The sequence below is a fragment of the Strigops habroptila genome, chromosome Z (genome assembly GCF_004027225.2).
Source record: "Strigops habroptila isolate Jane chromosome Z, bStrHab1.2.pri, whole genome shotgun sequence".
Classification (NCBI taxonomy): domain Eukaryota; kingdom Metazoa; phylum Chordata; class Aves; order Psittaciformes; family Psittacidae; genus Strigops; species Strigops habroptila.
In genome coordinates this window covers 73,269,366-73,290,355 of record NC_044302.2, presented here as the reverse complement: position 1 = coordinate 73,290,355, position 20,990 = coordinate 73,269,366, and the positions used below count along the sequence as shown (strand labels likewise).

General features: G+C 37.4%; 1 protein-coding gene across 2 annotated transcripts in view; it reads right to left on the bottom strand.

The window, feature by feature from the left end:
* The window catches only part of LOC115619779 (histone-arginine methyltransferase CARM1-like), a 63,633-nt gene that overhangs the window by 8,984 nt on the left and 33,659 nt on the right, over positions 1-20,990 (bottom strand). For both annotated transcript variants that reach the window (XM_030512629.1, XM_030512630.1), the window contains exons 5-10: positions 16,784-16,894; positions 7,886-8,063; positions 7,215-7,305; positions 3,885-3,966; positions 1,911-1,996; positions 419-508 (exon numbers count right to left, since the gene is read on the bottom strand). In XM_030512629.1, the coding sequence (XP_030368489.1) occupies positions 419-508; positions 1,911-1,996; positions 3,885-3,966; positions 7,215-7,305; positions 7,886-8,063; positions 16,784-16,894 (638 nt within the window). The remainder of the gene's footprint in view (positions 1-418; positions 509-1,910; positions 1,997-3,884; positions 3,967-7,214; positions 7,306-7,885; positions 8,064-16,783; positions 16,895-20,990) is intronic.

The following is a 20,990-nucleotide window of genomic DNA, read 5'->3' as shown; positions in this document are numbered from 1 at the left end:
ATACAACCTGCTCTCATTTTTGCCCACAAACAAGAGCAGCCCAATTGGGAAAATCCAGCTTATGTTCAAATGCTGCTGCTTTGCTTGCAATGTAAACCAGAAAGGTGTATAATATTACAAAGAATCAGTACTGTGTGGAACAGTGTATTTGACCCTTAACAATTCCTGGATGTGGTCTACCACAGATTATGTGCACCCTAATCAACATGGAAAGCAAGATAACCATCATCTCGTCATACTGTTAGCACTAGGTTATTACATTTCTTATTACCTCTACAAGGCATTATTTCTTTAATATGAAGGGATTATAAACAAGATTAGCACCAGATAAAGGTCTAATTCTGGCACACTTCGTATGAAAGATACTATTTCCCCCCCTGTAGTTAGTATTTCCTAGGAAGAAGGAAAAAGTACTTACAATGATCCTACAAATGCCACATCGAACCAGAATGCCAGGCCGTGGATTAATCCAGACTGCGTCATTTGGAAAACAAAAGGGATTTCCACTCTGCAGGAGGAAAAACAATAGGCTGCCAAAGTAATTTCCAGAAAGTACTGGAAATTCCACCAGAAACTTACCTTGTACTAATTTATATATTTCCATTCTTATGCATCAATTTATGTCTCAATTTTCTATGAATTTAAAAGGATATGTTCTTTTTCTCTGTATCAATAGAATTAACCAATAGCACTGGCTCAGGTGTTAATATTTTGTGTGCCTTATTCAACAGTAGAATCAAATATACTACTACACAAGTGTTAATGCATCATTTATGGCAACACTGCAGTCTGCTACAAATATAGGAGTTCAGTCCTTTCAGTGGAAGATTTCCTATTCCCAGTGAAGGACTTGGATTTAGTTTAAATACTATTTTGAAAGGAAAATGTTCCACTAAAAATTTGACAGACAAGACTACTACTGGAACCCAAAGAAAAAATTAAGCTGCTTGAGCAAGAGCTGGAATATTTTCGCTGCCAAAAGAACTATTACTGGCTATGTAGTTGAACCCAAATCTCATCCAATCTTGCTGAAATATATAATAAAATTAGCATTCAGGTAAGAACATGTTAGTTCTGAGAATCGCTGAAGGAAGTCAACACTAGGCAGCTGAAACCAGAAAGCAATTCTTTAGTTGTTTCCACCATATTAGAGCAATTCTTCTCTCACTAGTCCATGTCGTTTATACAGTTAGTTCTGAGTCATGTTGAAACAAGGGTTCAGAATTTCAAAGACGGCCTCTGATATTTCCCCCTTATGACAGTGTCTTGCAAGGACTTGAAGTACTCCCTCAAGTTCTCCCATATGGTACATTTTATTTCACAGGTGTACTGAGAGGGAGGCTTCTTTGCTGTCATTCTGGGACACAAAGAATGCAGGCTTGTTTACAGAAAAGATTTGCCAACTGAAGATTTGAAGGAGCTCTGGAGGGAAGTAAAGAAGTACAGCTGATTCCTGTTAGACTGGAAAATGTTGGGGTTTGGGTTTTTTTTTTAAGAGAGATACACAAGAGTTCAGCAAGGCAGCTTATGATGACACCGTTTGACAAGCTCTTTTAGGATGTCTACACAGAAAGCCAAAAGTTGCCTTGTAACTATATTTAAATGTGCCCCAACGTAAAATGCTAACAAATAAACACCGTCCTCCAGAGCCCATTTTATCCCTTTCAGAAGGAAAATTTTGTGAACCAAGTTCTGGTGTTTTACAGGCTCACCAACAGGCTTCTCTGCTAATCCTAGACAAAATCATCATGCGATGAATGCGCTGGTCCACTACAAGTACTAATCATTCTGGCATGCCACCCTCCCTCTACCACATCCACCTTCAAAGCTTCCTCTGTTTCTGAGCACCAATGAGCAACAGCCAGTTACAAAAACAAAGGATTAAGAGTGAGCTTCTGGTGTCTGCTGACCTGTGCAAATCTTCCTCAACAGCTTCCAGGAAGTTAACGGTGTACTTCACTGTCTGGGCCATCAGAATTCTCGTGTCAAAAGTATCCTATGTGGGTTAAAAAAAAACCAAAAAAGTTGCAAACATTACCATTCTGTCTTGTCAACATATAAACTTGTTTTCTGTTAAAAAAAAAAGGGGGAGAAAAAAAAAAGTTGAAAATCAACCTTCACCCCAGTTACCTTATTTGAAATGTTTCTGGGTTTTAGCATCCCCTAGAACACTTTTAGATTTTGCAATATTATCAGGATTTAATGTATCTGATAGCTCACATACTTATCAAAGACTTTTATTCAACCTAGAAACAATAAAATTCTTTCAGAAATTGATCACTTGTTACAAAAGAGGTGGGCTTATTTGCTTTTTTTTAAGCTACACACATTTTAATATGTTTTCTGCACTGCACAGTTCAGTAAGCTGAACTAAGAGCTGAACTAAGTATGGAAATACTTGAAAATTGAATTAAGTGTAGGAAGCAAATTTACATAATACACATTGTCCTCTGGAAAAAAGTTAGGAGTCACTCAGCAACTGAAAACTTTTCTCTTGATTTTTCTTTCTTTAATCACATGTACTAATCCTAATCTATCACTGTTCACAAGCTCTTTCTTAAGTAAAGCAAACTTAACATAAAGGCTTCTACCACATCTCCCCCAGTGAACCCATCTAAGAACTAAAATCTACCTACAGAGTAAGCCAGGAGATTTTTTAAAAGAAATATCAATTTAATGTGGCTTTTATTGGGCACTGCATTTGTGATACTCAAGGTAGGAAGAATATCAGCTGAGAAATAAAAGCCAAATATGTGCTTCATATAGGATGCAAGTATGTGCCACAGTCCTACATATTACTCCATTCTTGCCTTAGTTTGACTGACAGCCAGAGAGCCAGCACTGAGAATGACCATGCTATAGTCAAAGGTATGGCTGATATTTATGAAGACAAATCAGTTTTCTCTTATCCATTTTGAGTACCAAAAGCAGTCAAGTGCAAAAGGTCACATCAGTAGTCTAATGGTCTTTCCAGTGGACAGGTTTTAGGGCCTCCCTGTGACAGCAGCTACACTGCTATCAGTACTTAAACTAGTTAGCCTAGTGCTAGCCTAGATATGCTAGCTAGGTATGTTGCAGTCAAATTTCTGAGTGTGAACCTTTTCATTGCACCTACACCTATACTGGGGCAGGAGTGGGTTTTAAGGTTTTTCCCCAGAAAGCTGAGAAGGATTTGTCCCTCTTTCTTTCTACCTAGCTACCACCTAGACTTTTACTAAAAAGGAGAAGGGCAGGTGCTAGATCCATAGAGATTTAATCTAGCACCATTAAATATGTAGAGATTTACACATTCAATATGTAAATATTAAATATTTAATATTTAAAATTAAACTGTTTACATTTAATTATTTAATAACATAAAATTAATCCTTATATTAATAATATAAAATTAATGAACGCATTTAAATTTAATTATTATTTAATATTTAAAAATTAAAATATTAAATATTAGACATTTACATATTTAAAAAAAGGTTGTTTCATAATACCGAAACCTTTTTGCTTGACTGCATTCTCTTTTCCTTTAATTTGTGGATTAGAGATGGGAAGGGAAAAATCAAGGTCAAGTCACTTGTTTAAGAGACTGGAAACACTGAGGGAAGCTAGTTGCATGTTAGGAAGACAATTGTTCACATGCTGTAGCTTCCCAATATGTGCAAAACTCTAGATATTTGTTACTACAGCAAAACCAGGAATATTACATATAGTAGTTAACCTTTAACAGCAGCTCTGTTCACACTTGTATGTTCCTGGCTCTCAACTCAACTCAGAGCCACAGAGCTCTGTCAAAGAAGAAGGCTATTGTATCTGTAGGATTTAGTAGAGTGGACAAGATAGGGAGAGGGCAAACGACAAAAAAATAACCCCCAGACATACAAACCTACCACAATAGGTTGTCGGAAATACTCATCCACAGCTGCAGTGCGCAGACTAGATAGATTGACCCCGTAAAAGCATTCTTGGTACCTAGAAACAGTAACACATGCAATGTTTAGGGAAAAATGTTTTTTCTGGGTTCCAACCAAAGCCAGCAGAGTAACTGCAAATGGCAGGTGAAGTCTGGTGAAGCCTCTTTTCCTTTTTCCTGTCTGCCAAGAGGCCAAATTGCAGCCCTTCTTAGCTTACCTTCCATACAGACATCCTATACAGCACTGAGGTGACATGATCCCATCAAATGGATATACGGAGACATTTCACAGTATGCTTCTGAAAGAATCCACAGAGCAAGCAGAGAATAGGGATCAGGGCTAAGGCACTTTTAAGCTACTTCTGTAATCTTGAGCTATTCCAGAATCGGGAGTGGACCTTGTATAAATCAAAATAATGATAAGGACACCCTTTTTGTTGAGGAAAATAAATCCTATACTAACAGAACGGGGAAAAAATAGTATTTTTATCTTATTAATTTATGAAAATGTGCATTCAATGTATATTCAGACTATTTCCAGTATGAAATTTGAAATGAAAATAGACATGCTTGCAATAATCTTCCTCCTGTGTATAACCCTCTTATCGATTAATTGAAAAGTCTAATAGGTATCCTTATTTCCAGACAACATAAATGAAAGGGGATGGAAAGGGGAAACATAAGGAAGCTCAACTCATTGTGATGGAAGTGTCATCTAGACGCAAAACCATGGTCAAGCCTCCCAAGTCTTCAGAAGCACTTAAAAATGAAAACTTTAAACACTTGTCCTCATTGTTACAATATCATACAACTCCTAAACTATCATAACTTTTCTGAAGTGGATGAGTTAGTCTAAACCAATGTGGCAATATCTCTTTAATGCGGGTAAATTCTGCATTACTAGTTCTGTGCTAATTGCATAAAGGGAAGATGCCCAGATGACTGTATGTCTTAAAGATATCTTTAAGGAAAGAACTCAAGTAAGCACAACAGAGGAAATCAGCTCACACCACTAACTGCAAGTGATCTTTCACCCTTTTCCATATGTTTGCTGTACTGTATAATTGAGTTGCTTATTTATCACTGAAGAGAAACACAGACAAAATGCACACTATTTTTAAAAACTTACTACATATATTTATGCTTTTTATCTTTCTATCTTTGAAGAGTTCCACCAACAAAGAGAGCAGTCTGCTCTTCTATGGTAGACTATATGTTATCACACTTTTGGGTATGATAACTGGTAAATACAAATTAATAAGCAACTCTGAAGCCCAACAGTAAGCCAATCTATAGGCATCAAGAGAAACATAACATGCGTACACAGTCTCACAACTACTATTACTGTATAGATACAAGGCAATAATTCTAAGTGTGTGAGAAACATGTAGCCTTTACTTTGTATAGTAAACAGGCTATGCTAACTGCTGTATCTACTGTTAGAAAACACAGCATGATTTTTGGATTTTGAAGGTTTTTAAAGTCATGGTGCCTTTACCAGATTAAAGTTCAAATTGAAAATCTAGATAGTTCTTTCAGTCCTTTGCTCAAGTGCTATCATCCAACTGGATTCAAAATCATATCCAATCTCTAAGACACATGATACAGTTGTAGCTCTATAGGTAAGGATTTATTACACTCAAAACACGTCTTCTGTTCCAAGTAAGAAAACTGGAAAATGAATAAAAACTGTTTCTTGAGGCCTGGAATTTGAAGCTGAGGACATCACAGGCTGTCACCAAGTTCCTGATGGTTTACTGCAAACATCCAAGAAAGCTCTGAGGAAGTGCTTTGTCTGAAATAGGACTTTTATAGCTCTGGATCTATCAGGGTATCCAGACCATTTAGTATTAAGAATATGAATGCCCTAGAGTGGTGCAGATGCAGAACTATTTGCACTCTCATTCAGAATGTTGTGATCCCATATTTGGTTGAAGACATTAGAAGCACTAATTTTTTGGTCTTTAAAGCACTTAGTAACCTCAAGGATATTTAATCTTCTTGTACTATCAATGACCTGAGCATGCATCCATACAAAACTGCAACTATGTGGGCTGATTGGAGGGCTGATACTATAGCCCTCTGCTCAGGAGACATGTCATGTATATAAGCAAAAATAACAGGATCTTGGGGAGGACCAGAATGATAGTTGAGATGCAAAAACTTATCAGAATTTACTTCTACCTTCTTTTTTTCATTTTCTTAACACAGAGAACTACTGTTGCATTCTTTTGCGATTGTAAACATACAATGCAAACATTTCATAGCTGGCTCAATTACACAATGAGATAAAAGAGCACAAACTGGCTGTATAAAGTAACATTGCCAGAAAAGGATTCAGCATCTAAATCACTCAAATTTCTCTCACTCCTTCAATCACTATAGAAATAGTAAGATTTTGTCATAACTCTACTTCAGAGATAGCCAGAAGAAACCTTCTAAATATAAGCAGTTATACCATAACCTGGTGCCCAGGACATCTGGGCATGGAAGAAAACTGTCTTTAATCTAAGAAACCAACTAATAGGTTGATGAAGACCACTTAATGTTCACATTAATTCCACATCACAAGCTGAAAGAACAGTTGAAAGACTGCAGTTACAATCTTCCAGAAGATTTAAAAATAGTTAACCCTGGAGTTCCACAGTACCTTTTATACAAAACCTTTAAATAATAATCTATAAAATAACTGATACGTATCACATGAAGAACTGGAGAAGTTTATAAATAAATGTGCCCTTTGCTGAAATGGAATCATCTCAATTTCTCCTCATTAGAATATCGCTGTAACTGTTTCCTCCTAGATAGAGCACAGCAACAGCTCAACAGTGGATAGTAGCAGTAGGACACTCCAAGGCAAAAGGAGTACAACTTCTACCTAAAGCTGCATGAAAAAATTAGGTTGACAGAAAATAACTACCAAATTGGAATTTGTTCAGGACTTGGGAATTAATACTTATTCTCTGTGAAGACTGCCACGGAATTTTTCCTGCGCTTATGCACCTGGGACTTCAGGCAATGATCACCATCTGTAGAATAATACACTTTGGTATAGCAAAGGAAGCACTAGCACCTGATTCACATTCATCTTTCAAAACAAGACCAAATCAGCTGTAGCCCTCCTCAGAGATCCTTCAGACTTGCACAATAAACAGTATGACTTTAGGTCAGAGCAACAGTGAACACAGAAAACATAAAAGCATTCTATTTCAGTGTTGACAGATAGCTTATGCTTAATCAAAGAACTGATTTAATTTTTAACCTCTACTGAATCTTTGATAAAAATAAAATAACAAATAGTCATTACCAAAAATTGGCTCTGGAGAAATGTTCCATGTACAGCTGCTCATCAGAAAAAGGAGCCAAATGAATGTCACCGAATGTTGGGAACATCATTCCTAGTACACAGCAGACAACATAAAGCAGAAAGCCAAGTGTTCAAGACGCGTTTGGACAATGCTTTTAAATAAATGGTTTAATGCTAAGGTTGTTCTATGTGAGGTAAGGAGTTGGACTTGCTGATCCTTGTGAGTCCCTTCCAACTCAGGATATGCTGTAATTGTATAGTCCCGCAGACATCTCTAGAGGGATGTCTTCAATAGCAGGAGACCACTTGTTCAGAAGAAGCAATTTTCATACACTTCAGATACCTTAACATTTAGTTTTATTAATATATGGCTTACTGAAATGTGAATATGCTAAAGCAGTTAGTAAAAAACCCAATCTAGAACAATGTATAGAAGAGAACTTCAAAGCTATTTCCATTGTGAAACAGCAAGAAGTCACAGGACGGTACAATAGTAATGGTGGCTGTATCATCCTGTTAATTCCCCTGGGCCCCCTAGATGTTGGTGGTAAAGCTAGAATGAGGGTATAAAATCAGACAATCCTGGACTACCAATTCAAGTATTTTTTTCTTTTTTTCAGAAGCTTTTTATTTTGCTTTCTCTATGCAGAGAAAGGGTATGACACACTCACCACGTGTCTTCAACCATTTTTTGGAATGGAGGTAACTTTCCAACATCCGTTCATTGAACAGCATATAACCCATCGGTTCAGAAATTACCACATCAACATTCTCAGGCAGGGAAATCTCCTCAATTTTTCCAGACAGAACTATGATCTTGTCAGAAAGGTTGTTGCTTCTCACCAACAACTGGAGGAAAAACAAAAGCACACAGCAAGTTTTGACTCCTTTGATCAGCAGAATTTATATCAGAGATCTTTAACAAGCGTTAAACCCCTTATAACATAAACCAATTACCTCTGTCTGTTAATCAGAATAAAATTGAAATATTTTTCGTTGCTACACCAAAATTTCTAAGACTAGGGCTCACTGGAGCAAACTCAAAGAAATACATTGTGTGGAATCAGCAAGTGACAGTACAAGTACTGTTGTCCTGTAAGAGATTACAGTAATCGGTATCTGCAAGAAAAAAACTACCTACCAGGAAGACGTAGGTATTTTAATTCAATACGAAAGATTACAAAGAAAGGGTCTTCACAAGTCTCTGCGTTTTTAGAAATACTGTTCTTGAATAAGTTACATAGTCATGGCAGGATGAAGAAACCCTAGAGCTGAAAAGTTTGCAGTGAGTATTTTCTAAGCATAAATGGAGCATAGCACTATATTCACATGAATGCATTTGAATGGGCTAGTACTTACAGCTGGGATACTGGAGATTTATTCACTTGCATGGGCATAGTGAACCTTGGGGAAAAATGTTTAGTGACTAGCAGAAATGGACCTAAAATTTTATGTTTGATACAGCAAGTTAAGTCTAAGAAAAAGAACAACCTTTTCAAAGCCTCTATATATCTACAAATAGATGCATATCATACTCAGACATATGGGGAAGTATCTAAACCTCTTGCTTTTAAATAATAGCAGAATCTGGGTTCTTCTGGCACAAACTTATAAAGAAACAATTATTTAACACTAATCTGAGGTGTCTGCTGGGAGAAAGTGAAGCATCCTTTGCAGCAGCACAGTAGGAGATTTGTATTGATATCCAGAGATACCAGGAAAAACAAGTATACACAATCCAGTAAGTAATAAAAAACTCCTTCTCAGTTGTACTTGCATTGATGTAATTGTAACATCAATAGAAGTGTATATAATTACTTCAGCAAACCTTTTCCAAAACAGACTGGGCCTTAGGTAACAGTGATGATACTTTCCACTCATTCTAACTAGAGAAAGATTAATGTTGTTATTAGCTAATCCACTGATATGTGAATATGCTAAAGCAGTTAGTAAAAAATCAACTCAGAACAACATATAGAAGAGACCAGAATACTTCATCAAGTCCTAACAATTTTATGGTCCTATATCAAATATCTGAATTACTTAGCTTCCTTCAAATGGAGTTGAATGCTAGCTGTTAAATACCTTCTCCACACTCACCAGTGGAATTTTAACACCACCTTTGCTTATAGTAAACCTAGCAAGTATAACATCTGTGTGAAGGATTTGCATTAAAGCTTGAATGAGTAATGCAGTTAATGATTTCCAGCCATAACTTGCTAACATAAATGACATGTTAAAATGATAATGAAACTACTAAACAAAACAGAGATCATTGTACCCTAGCATGCTACCAATTAGGTAAATAACATTGCTGCTTCTTTTACTGACAAGTGTTTGTATCCATTTCTAATAACAGGTGGACAGATTTTGCTTTAAAAATTCTTTAGAGCAGAGGCCATGTGAGCAGACACGTGACATAGTTTCATTTTGGAAATTAAATTACTGTTTTGCTCACAGATGAACTCCAAATCTAAAAATAACTAAGTGAAATAACAGCTCTGTGACAGCATGGACGTACAAAGGAGAGAAGCCTAAATCGTTTCAGACCCTCACAGGCTATGGTAGATACCTCACAGTTTGCTAGAGGGCAGCAGAACATTGCAATATCTCATGCAGTGGAGATGATTATATTATGAAAATTTTTACTGGAAATAATAGCATGGAGACAGATAGAAATTGCTATTCTGTATTATTATTATTATTATTACACAACTTAAAAAAAATTATCAGTGTTTATTTGTTTTCCTACCTTTAGATACAGCAAAAATAAAACCTCAAAAAACCACTGTCAGTACTAATCCTCTCCTTTAGAGTGTAGCCATGACTTGAGAAAGCTGAAGTTCCATGTGCTTTTGTCATTCTGAAGCTTAACTGAGACAGAAGCTGCATGTTCAAAAAGAATTTAGCTGATGCTAGTTTTAGCCAGAACCTCAGTGAACAGAAACGTGTGCTTATTCACACAAAATTCGTGCCCCACCAATACACTCTGATAGTGATCTGAAAAATAAAGGCAATTCTGCATCTGCCAAAATCTCAGACTGTGTATCGAGATTGTCAGGAAGCCGATGAATGCCAGTGGAAGCAAGTATTTCACATGCATTAGGATGTTGATTTATTTCAGGGAGAAGATCGCTTGTCTTATGGTAGCTATTTTTTTGGTCATTATTACAGCTGAGTTAGCTAACAGTGCATATCTAGCTGGTTTGGTGGCAATGAAAAGCTCGTTTTGAAGATTTCTAACATTTAATTTTTTTGAAATTAGTTTTTAAACTCAGAGATCATTTTTCTGAAACTGAAATTTACCGTGCATTGATGAACTCTGGTTAGTGGCTCATTATCACATGAAGAAAAGCAACAATCAATTAATTGACATTAAATATTCGAGAGGTAGTCTTCCACAAATTCTACACATCTCTTTTGTACAAGAGGAAGATTCTAGATTCCACAGAAGTAACAGAAATAATAAGAACACAAGTGTATTATACCAAATAAAAAACAAAGAGGTGGCTGGTGACAGCCAACATGGTTTCACTGAGGGGAAATCCTGCCTGACCAATTTCATGGCCTTCTATGATGGGGCCACAGAACTGATGGACAGTGGCAGAGCAGTTGACGTCATCTACCTGGACTTGTGCAAAGCATTCGACACTGTCCCGCACGACATCCTTGTCTCTAAGTCGGAGAGACATCAATTTGACAGATGGACCACTGGTCAATAAAGAACTGGCTCGATGGCCGCACACAAAGAGTTGTGTAAATGGCTCGATGTCCAGTTGGAAAACAGTAACGAGTGGTGTCCCTCAGGGATCGGTATTGGGACCAGTCGTGTTCAACATCTTTGTCGGCAACATGGACAGTGGGATTGAGTGCGCCCTCAGCAAGTTTGCCAATAACACCAAGCTGTGTGGTTCAGTTGATACGCTGGAGGGAAGGGATGCCATCCAGAGGGACCTTGACATGCTTGTGAGGTGGGCCGATGCCAATCTTACAAAGTTTAACCAAGCCGAGTGCAAGGTCCTACACCTGGGTCGGGGCAATCCCAGGCACTGCTACAGGCTGGGTGGAGAAGAGATTCAGAGCAGCCCTGCAGAGAAGGACGTGGGGGTGTTGGTTGATGAGAAGCTTACATGACCCCGCAGTGTGCGATCGCAGCCCAGAAAGCCAACCATATCCTGAGCTGCATCAAAAGAAGCGTGACCAGCAGGTCGAAGGAGGTGATCCTGCTCCTCTACTCTGCTCTTGTGAGACCTCACTTGGAGTACTGTGTACAGTTCTGGTGTCCTCAACATAAAAAGGACATGGAGCTGTTGGAGCAAGTCCAGAGGAGGGCCACGAAGATGATAAGGGGGCTGGAGCGCCTCCCATATGAAGACAGGCTGAGAAAGTTGGGGCTGTTCAGCGTGGACAAGAGAAGGCTGCGCAGAGACCTCATAGCAGCCTTTCAGTATCTGAAGGGGGCCTATAAGGATGTTGGGGAGGGACTCTTCCTTAGGGACTGTAGTGGTAGGGCAAGGAGTAAGGGCTTCAAAGTCAAACAGGGGAAGTTTAGATTAGATATAAGGAAGAAGTTCTTTACAGTGAGGGTGGTGAGGCACTAGAATGGGTTGCCCAAGGAAGTTGTGAATGCTCCATCCCTGGCGGTGTTCAAGGCCAGGTTGGACAGAGCCTTGGGCGACATGGTTTAGTGCGAGGTGTCCCTACCCATGGCAGGGGGGTTGGAACTAGATGATCTTAAGGTCCTTTCCAACCCTAACGATTCTATGATTCTATGATTCTAAATGCACATAAAATACTGTTAACTTCTACTTTCAGGCAATATTAGTGCAAACCTGAATTTTAAAAATAATCATATGAATAAATAAATACATAAATAAATGAGTTCAAAAAGGCTATAAGCTAACAGCTATAAACTAACTTTTGTCCCAGCCACCTCCATCTTGTTTGAACTGACCTTATTCTTGACAGTATTACTGAGTTAATTCACCCTCTGCAGCACCTTCACAAATGGAGGGTTTTAAACACAGCACATTATTTCTGCCATCACCAATATGACTTTGCTGCTCAGGCAGGTATTTTGTCCATGCCATTTAAAAGTTATGCCTTAAACAAACTATTTCTTCATCTTTTAGACTGAAATCAACCCATACCTTCATCTGACAGCTTGCTGTTTTTACTAATTTAATACTAGCAATTTTTGTGCCTGTTAAAAAAAATCTTATTGCAAATGAAGAACAAACAGCAAAGGGCGATGGCAGTATGGCTTTTAGACTCAGTGCCTTTGGAAATCAATAGCAAATCTGTGGCAAAAGGAGAGGAGGTATATCTGAGTGGGTGTGTTGGCAATGTTTTCACCTCCACACAGTAATTCATGAATTCCTGCAATCACCCGGTTGTGGTCAGCATAATGTGTTTGAACAAAAGGAGTACTTTCAATATTTCATAGCTTTCACGAAAGTTAAAAAAAAAAAAACAAACAGAAAAAAAAAAGTTCCACCCAGCAGCTTATAATTTTGTCAGTGACTGAAAGGAGTGTGTTATTTTCAACAGCCACATTCTCTCATTATTCTCCTGGATTTCAGAACACTCTGAAAGCAGGCTCATTATAAAATATTTCTTCCTTATATCTTGTATGAATCTACCCTCCTTTCATTTTTAGTGTGCATTATCACCAAACCATATAAACCCCACCACGCAGCATCTGATATACCAAATAAGCCAAACAACTTACCACATGATTAAACACAGTTAAAGTCTTTAAATAACAGAAAACAATAACAGATGCAGATTTGTTTACTTCACAGAAGATAGTAAGGTGCCCACAAGTATCACCTAAACACTACATAGCAAATAACTGCAAACATTATGGTGCTTGAGACAGAATCTTTGCCAGACTGCCCTGAGTGCACATCAAATGCTTTTCTAAATTCCTGTATCTTGCAGGCAAACTGAATCCACTCATACATGAGCACCCCCACAGGAGTCGTAACACAGTCCACTCAAGGTTAATTGTCTTTCATTAAATTAATTTTCTTGTTTGGCTATTGCAACAGATTAAATAGCAGTCTTAGATGTAACAAATCACTATTCATGTCCCATATCATGACTGACAGTGAAGGATTTCACCAGAAGTAATTATTTTTACTTTTAATGATCCCATCGCTAGCTGACCTACACAATACAGTCAGATTTTCCTCATTCACAGTAGCCCTTTCTTTCTGTTTATCCAAATGCTCCATGTAGATATTTTTTTCCAGTCTGTTAACGTTAATGTTTCCCCTTGGTCCTGGATAGGCTGCTTAGAATCACATTTTGTGTTTAGACAATATAGCTACCAGCACCAGCCACTTTCAGCCTTCTATCTTCTGCTCTCCACTATTTTTTGGGCAAAGGATTTACTGCATTAGTGAAATCAGCAGATTGAGATTGCTTTCATCCTCACGTCATGCACATACCGCTGAAGGGCACTTGCTCACTATTACAAACTGGTTTGTTAGGCAAGATGTGTTTCAAATTTCTTCCTCTACCATGGACTGCATGTGGCAGGAGCCACCTGTCAACAGTTGTATCTCCAAAATAAGGAGTCATAGAACAGAAGAAAAACGGGTGCAGAGTCATGATAAAGGTACACAGGGTTTCTCTCTCCTCTCCTGAAGATTTTGAAACAGGACAAAAAGACAGCAGGTAAGCCTTGGGTACATGAATACCAGACAGAAAAGCCACCCAAATACTTCACAGAACACAGTGATGCAGACATCAGATATTCTCCAGCGAATACCTAAAATAAATGAGAGCAAAGCAACAACCAGGATGTTTCCTAATACAGCAGCTGGTATGAATTTTCCCTCCAGCGCACTTTTCAGATACTCTACCATTGCACATATTTATGCAGGACACAGTTTTCAACACTGTCTAATAGATACCTGATTTCAGGTAACTGCATTGTAGTGCTAAATTTTTAATCTTGTTCCTTCAAAATAAACTTCCAACTATAAAGAGGAATTTACTGTAAACCCAACAAATCTATCAATAAAAAGCATTAATTTGTATAATTTTCATTCAGTCAGTAGTTCATTGCATTGGTTTCAAGTGTTCTGTATTAAAATAGGAAAAAGAAAAAGAACAAGATTTGTTAAGCTCACATTCAATATTATTACACGTATCTGAAACAGATGAAATATAATAAGTCCATACAGAAATGAGATAATAAATGGATGGAAAGTAATGGTTTTCTTATAATCCAGATACTTGACAAACCGTACTAATGAAATCCTACTGTGGAATATTAAAAGATGATAAGTAGTGTACCTAAGGCTAACCATCTTTATACTGAATGAACTTAAATTCCTAAAACATCTTATGTGTTACTAGATCAGCTGATTTGCAGTACAATTCATGAGTGAACAAGTTTTCACAGAAATTAGGACTATATTATATTTCTTATGAAAACTGAGTCCTAGTTGGGGAAGTAGAAGGAAAAGAAAATGACTAAAAATTTATGAATTATCAAACTGAGACTGACATTATAGTCAGTATTCCCCAGTATCTATAGCTGCTTAAGGTTCTTTACTTCTCTTTGTCAACCATTTTTTTAAGCTGTTTATCATTTCATCAACCCAGAAGAAAAAGCAATCCAATTTCTAAACCCAATGGATTAATGCTATTTCTCTATCAGTAAGATATTTCTCTATCAGTAATATATCAGACATATTACTCACATTTACATTGCATAAAAAAATACTCAGTATTTGATACACTAGAGATGCAGCATGTGCCATTTCATAACTAGTGATTTTGTTTACTTCTGACTGGATTTCCGAAGTCACAGTTTCAAACCTGTGACCAAAATATTAAAAAACCCATACACATTATACTCGCTACTAGACATTGTATGACTACCAGGAAGAGTAAGTTCCTTTTGCTCTTTTTATTATGCTTTCATAAATAAAACTTCTGTCTATCAGGAAACAAAGATATTGTACAATATCATATCTGTTTACAAATTCCTGTGTGAAATAAGAACCACCCTCCACCTTTCCCTCTGAGATACCTTTCATATACTTTCCATAACTCATATATATTATATATATATTTCATATATACTTTCATATACCTTTCATAACATTTTAATGCTTTTGATACATTTGACACATTGACGAAAAATCAAGAAAGAACCACTTTAATTACAAAGAATCTTTCTAATTAACAAATTATAATAAGAAAATAGAAATGTTCTTTCAGTATGTATATGCTAAGTTAGGCTAGCTAGGAATTGGCTACATCCTCGCCAATTCCGAAAGTAACACGCACATATCTGGAAAACATTTGTCAACAGCAACACAAATAAGGTGGAAGTAGGAAATGATTGTATGGAACAACACTCTTCCTCAATACAAAAATTAATGAAAATGTACATGAGAGATTATAGAGTCCTGTATTCAATCTAGAATGAAAGAATTTATACATGAATAACTACTTCTATCAGGAGAGAAGTAAAAATGTCTAATATCCACATTTTCTTCTTTAAGACCTAACCAGCTTATCTCAATTTCCAACAGCAACCCATTTCCTTCACAATGTTACAGTTGACCATTGGTGTTTGCCAGCCTTCAGCAAGAGCGAGGCTGGACTGCTGCACCAGGACATGCAGGAGGAACATTCAGTAAATTGCTGCATATTCATTGTGTGGATTTTGAGGAACTATGGACTCCTAATGATGCCCATGAACATTTATATTTTAGATCAGTAAAGCAAAAGGAAAAATTAACATCTAGGTACTGCAAATTTTTTCTAGGTGTAAGAAGAAAAACCTCCACTTCACTACTTTTCACCCTTTTTCATATTAAAACTATTTTAAAAACTCAGGTAGAAGTGATCAGTGTTGACAAAATTAATAACAACAATGCTCACACTTAATCTAAATAAGCACAGACTGTGAGAAAAAATTTGGAGAATTTTGCTGTTGCTAATATTTAGGATTAACACTTTTTAGGAAGTGAACTTATCCTAAGGCATTTAGTTACCAATACTGCTTTGAGTGCTTAAATTTATTTTAATCATATTAGAATGCTTAGTAAATACAATGCCTGAAAAATACCATTTAAAAATAAGTGCATTCTTTGGACACGTCTTTTTTAAACACTAAGAACACAGTTCTGTAAGAAGGTTGAAAGACCCAACTGAGCAAACTCCGCAGGAAACTAACTCAACTGCCTGATCACACAGATGTCCAACAGTCTTAGGAAAAAAACATTTTTGCACATAACCCTTGAAAACAACATCTGGTTTATTTTTTTTCCCTTCTGAAAGTAAAAATTTTAACCACCGTTATGACCATTCACTGTTTTTCACAGAAACAACAATCAGACGGTTTATTTATTTGGCATATTAGAACATTTAGAACACCTTCAAAAATTACATTCCAAAAAGCAGTACCCATTAAAGACCTGACTTCATAGAAAAATCACACTGAAGCCTTCAGCATTAGCCTTTCTGAGGCACAGTGGTAGACCTCTTCACATTTTCACTCTAAACCATTCTAACATTTGGCTCACGTCGAAAACACTTACCTCTGCGTGTTTTGCTACTGCGCTGGCTTCAACTGCATAGACTTTTCTAGCTCCAGCCTGCACTGCAAAAAATGAAAGGATTCCTGATCCACAGCCAACATCTAGGACCACCTTGAAAACAAAAGGCAGACCAAAAGAAATAAAATAATCAAAATGTCACTTCCTGATTCTTCTTTTAAGTAACTAGATTTTCATAGCTGTACCTTTCATTTAGTAAGCCTGGCATTACGCAAAAATATTACTAAATTTCACTTGAAAAAATCAAAAGGCTTGAATGAAGTGTTTTAATGCCCCTAATCATTATTTTAGCAGCAACAGCATATTTTAAAGAGACCGTGGATTGTTTTCATTTGTTGTGGTAATGTCATGGTTATGGTTTGGAGGAAATAGATTTTTGTAACAAAGTTTCTTCAGGAGAAAAATTTGAAACAAAACTGTAGTCTGAATACACTGGGGAGGGAGGGAAGACATGACAATAATAATTCTTTGAAGGACTACAGAATCATGTCTTTCTGAAGGAAAAATCACTCTGTGACAGATAAGTACCTTGGAGAAAACCAGACTATGTATCTTTGTTCAAATATTCGTTCTGCTTCCTCACATTACTATTCCACCTTTGATTGCATTGCTTGATGTGCTGCCTCTCAAAGGTCCTAAGTTAAACATAAATCCCAAAGGCTCATTTTCTCCATCACTCACATGGCTCACTTGTTGCAAGACAAAATGTTGACTGAAATATTTCAAAGGGCCAATATTTTTTTTCAATGTATAGTGTGATGCAAAGCCAGCGACTGCTGCAATGGTCCAGACAAGCCTCTAGTTCCTACCTTCATTCTGTTGTATAGGTCACTTAACACTGCTGCAGAGGCACAAGTACATGGAAGGAGAGGCTAACTACCAGAAAAATGGTTAAAATGGTGTGACTGATGTGATCTTTGATGCAGCGCCCCCTTTTATAGCGCCCACCAGAATTAGTATAATACCAGTACCTTGCTTCCCAAAATTTTAATACCAGCTTTTAGAAAAATCTCACACAATATCTCACCATTCGGGTTCTTCCAATGGGTTTGTGCTTGACTGAAAACTAGGAGCGACAGTTTTCCTGTCCCTGTGGCTGAAATTCTCATGAAATTTTAATCCAAGATGTGAAATTCACAAGCGCATTAGGTGATGTAAGGAACTGGAACCTCCTAAGATTTCAAAGCACTTCAACTGTGAAACCAAGCTACAATCCTGATACAGCCTCAAGAGTCAAGAGCAGAGAAGCTTAAAAATAATACAGATTTAGAGTAATACTGAAGTTCAGTATACCACCACCTATCCCTACCTCTAGTCTGACTTTCTCACCCTTTGAAAGGGTTCTTGGTGATAAATTTAAACACTGTCTGCCAGAGGTAAGCTATTTTAGGATAAACTGGGAGTAGAGCTTGGTTTGACTATTTATGCCAATTGAAGCTTAAAAGAATAAGGAGAACTCATTCAGAATCTAATGAATCTGAGCCTGAATTCTTCATATTGATATGGCAATTCTTACCAGTGTATAATCCTTTATATTTACTCTTAGAACTGTTGGAGCAAGTCCAGAGGAGGGCCACAAGGATGATCAGGGGGCTGGAGTGCCTCCCATATGAAGACAGGCTGAGAAAGTTGGGGCTGTTCAGCGTGGACAAGAGAAGGCTGCGCAGAGACCTCATAGCAGCCTTCCAGTATCTGAAGGGGGCCTACAACGATGCTGGAGAGGGACTCTTCATTAGGGGCTGTAGTGATAGGACAAGGGGTAATGGCTTCAAACTTACGCAGCGGAAGTTCAGGTTCCATATAAGGAAGAAGTTCTTTACTGTGAGGGTGGTGAGGCACTGGAATGGGTTGCCCAAGGAAGTTGTGAATCTTCCATCCCTGGCGGTGTTCAAGGCCAGGTTGGACTGAGTCTTGGGTGACACGATTTAGTGTGAGGTGCCCTTGCCTATGGCAGGGGGGTTGGAACTAGATGATCTTAAGGTCCTTTCCAACCCTAACTATTCTATGATTCTATGATTCTATTCTAATTAATTTTGTCCAGCACAACTCAGATAACCTGTTGCATTTTCTCATACAGAAATATTTTTCAAAACACACAAAAACTAGAATAAGAAAAAAATATACTTCCTCACCAGATTTTCCTTCACTATAGGCAAAAATGTTTGTAAATAAATCACTACAGAATTTAGGGAACAGGCATCAAAAGGAAATCTGCTGGGGGGATGCAGAATAGGTAGAAAATAAAAAGAGAAGTAGCAGTTGAATAAAACTTCTTTCAATAATGGAGGTATGAAAATAATTATATCCTTTTTACCTTTTTATCTCCTCACTGCCATCCTTAAATACTTCTGCCTGCCTCATAGTTTCTGGATGTAGGATAGATGCTGTATTTCCAACTCATCAAGTCTCAGCACAATGGGTTTCTCAGGTTCTTATTGAAAAGCATTTTGCCACAATATAGATAGTTAAATTTTTTCAGCTACATTTATTCTAAAAATTGCCATTTCCCAACAGAATCAGGAAAAAGAGAGATCATTTTCTAGGTGGGTGGCCAACAACACCCAGCCTGTAACAGTCTTACTATTAGCTATGCTGAAGAGAAGCCAAGGCACCTCCGACAGTCGGGAAAATAAATAAACCAAGAGCAAAAGCAAGCAAGCTGTACTACTGCACAGCAGCAAGATTTCCTATAGAGGCAAAGAGTGTGCAAAACCTGAATTCCTTACTGCAGAGGCAAAAATGGAATGGATATGCCACCTACAGTGTAAGTCTGCCTTTTGCAATATAACATGGCAGCATCCTATTTTGCAAGAAGACAGTGGCAAATAAAATTTTCTCTTCGCTGTTTCTTTCACCATATATTCAAGTTACATATTCCAGTACAAAATTTAACCTATTAATGATCCTATAAGCTCCTCTTACGCAGCTGGTATCATCCAATACCACATGTTTTGGGTTTTGATTCTGATGCCTATAGCAAACCAGTGCAGTTCTGTGCACACCACTAGTTTACTAGCCTTATTGGACTAAACAGGAGAGGAGGATTGTGTCAGGCCTGAAAGAAATTACAGGGACTGAAAACCTATTTGTTTTATTTCTATAAAGGGTTGTTTCATTTCTATGAAAGTAGATAGCTTTAGTTTTTTAAAGAAGCACATTTTACCCAAGTTGCATGGCAAATAAAAATTATCAGCTGCACTTGAATTTGTTACTAAACTTCATAGCGAAAACATAATGATCTTAAAAAAATTCAGATAAATTTCACATTTACAACTCTCCTCATTTTGGCTATAAATATTGGCTACACATTTAAGGGGAAATGTTTTGTTTGGTATTTGCTTATAAGTAACTAAAGACTCTTTTCTGTAATGTAATAAAGCCGTTTGTCCTGGTGTAAGCTGAAGTCAGAAGCTCCTTTTAAGAGAAAGTGCACACAAAAACATGACGGAAAGGAAGGGAAAAGGAGAGAAGACAAAAAAATGACAACAAGGTAAAAAAAATTAAAAATTGCAGCTTAATTTTCTCCATCGTTTTTGTTTGCAGTCTGCTACCCAAACATCATAAACTGAGCTCACATGGTCACAGCCGACTACTGAGACCTAGAAAACATAAGTCTCTAGTAAGCAGAGACTACTGCTTACGAACTGCCTATTTGCTTACAAAAGGTCACATGTAGTCTAATGGTTTTTGCTGGTTTTTAGTATTTTATTGACAGGTGAGCAGTGTCATAGCAAGATATGCAGGTGACACGACATCCACTGATTAAAGAGCAGAGAGAGCCAGCAAAGGTAGGCCACTGGGCAATTCACAGGTAAATTAAACTCAGTGCTGATTAATGTAATTTTGTGGAAAAAACAAGCTGTTCATATACCACCCAAGTTCTAAATGAATCATCATCAGCAACAACAACAAAGAGCCTAGGCACCATTATCAATTGTTTGGTGAAGATCAATGCTCAATAGATAGGTGCAGTCTCAGGAAAAAAAAGTCAAGATTTATGAGAAGTACAGTAAAGAATGACTAGGAAGTTAGAATTCAGCAATGCAGATCAATTCTATGGCACTGTCTACACTATCATGCATAACTCCCGCCAATCGTTCCAAGACAGATGCTGCACAATTCATGGTGACATTGAAAAAGAGGGCAAGAATGCTAACAGGGCGTGTACAATTCTGCATACAGAAAAAGG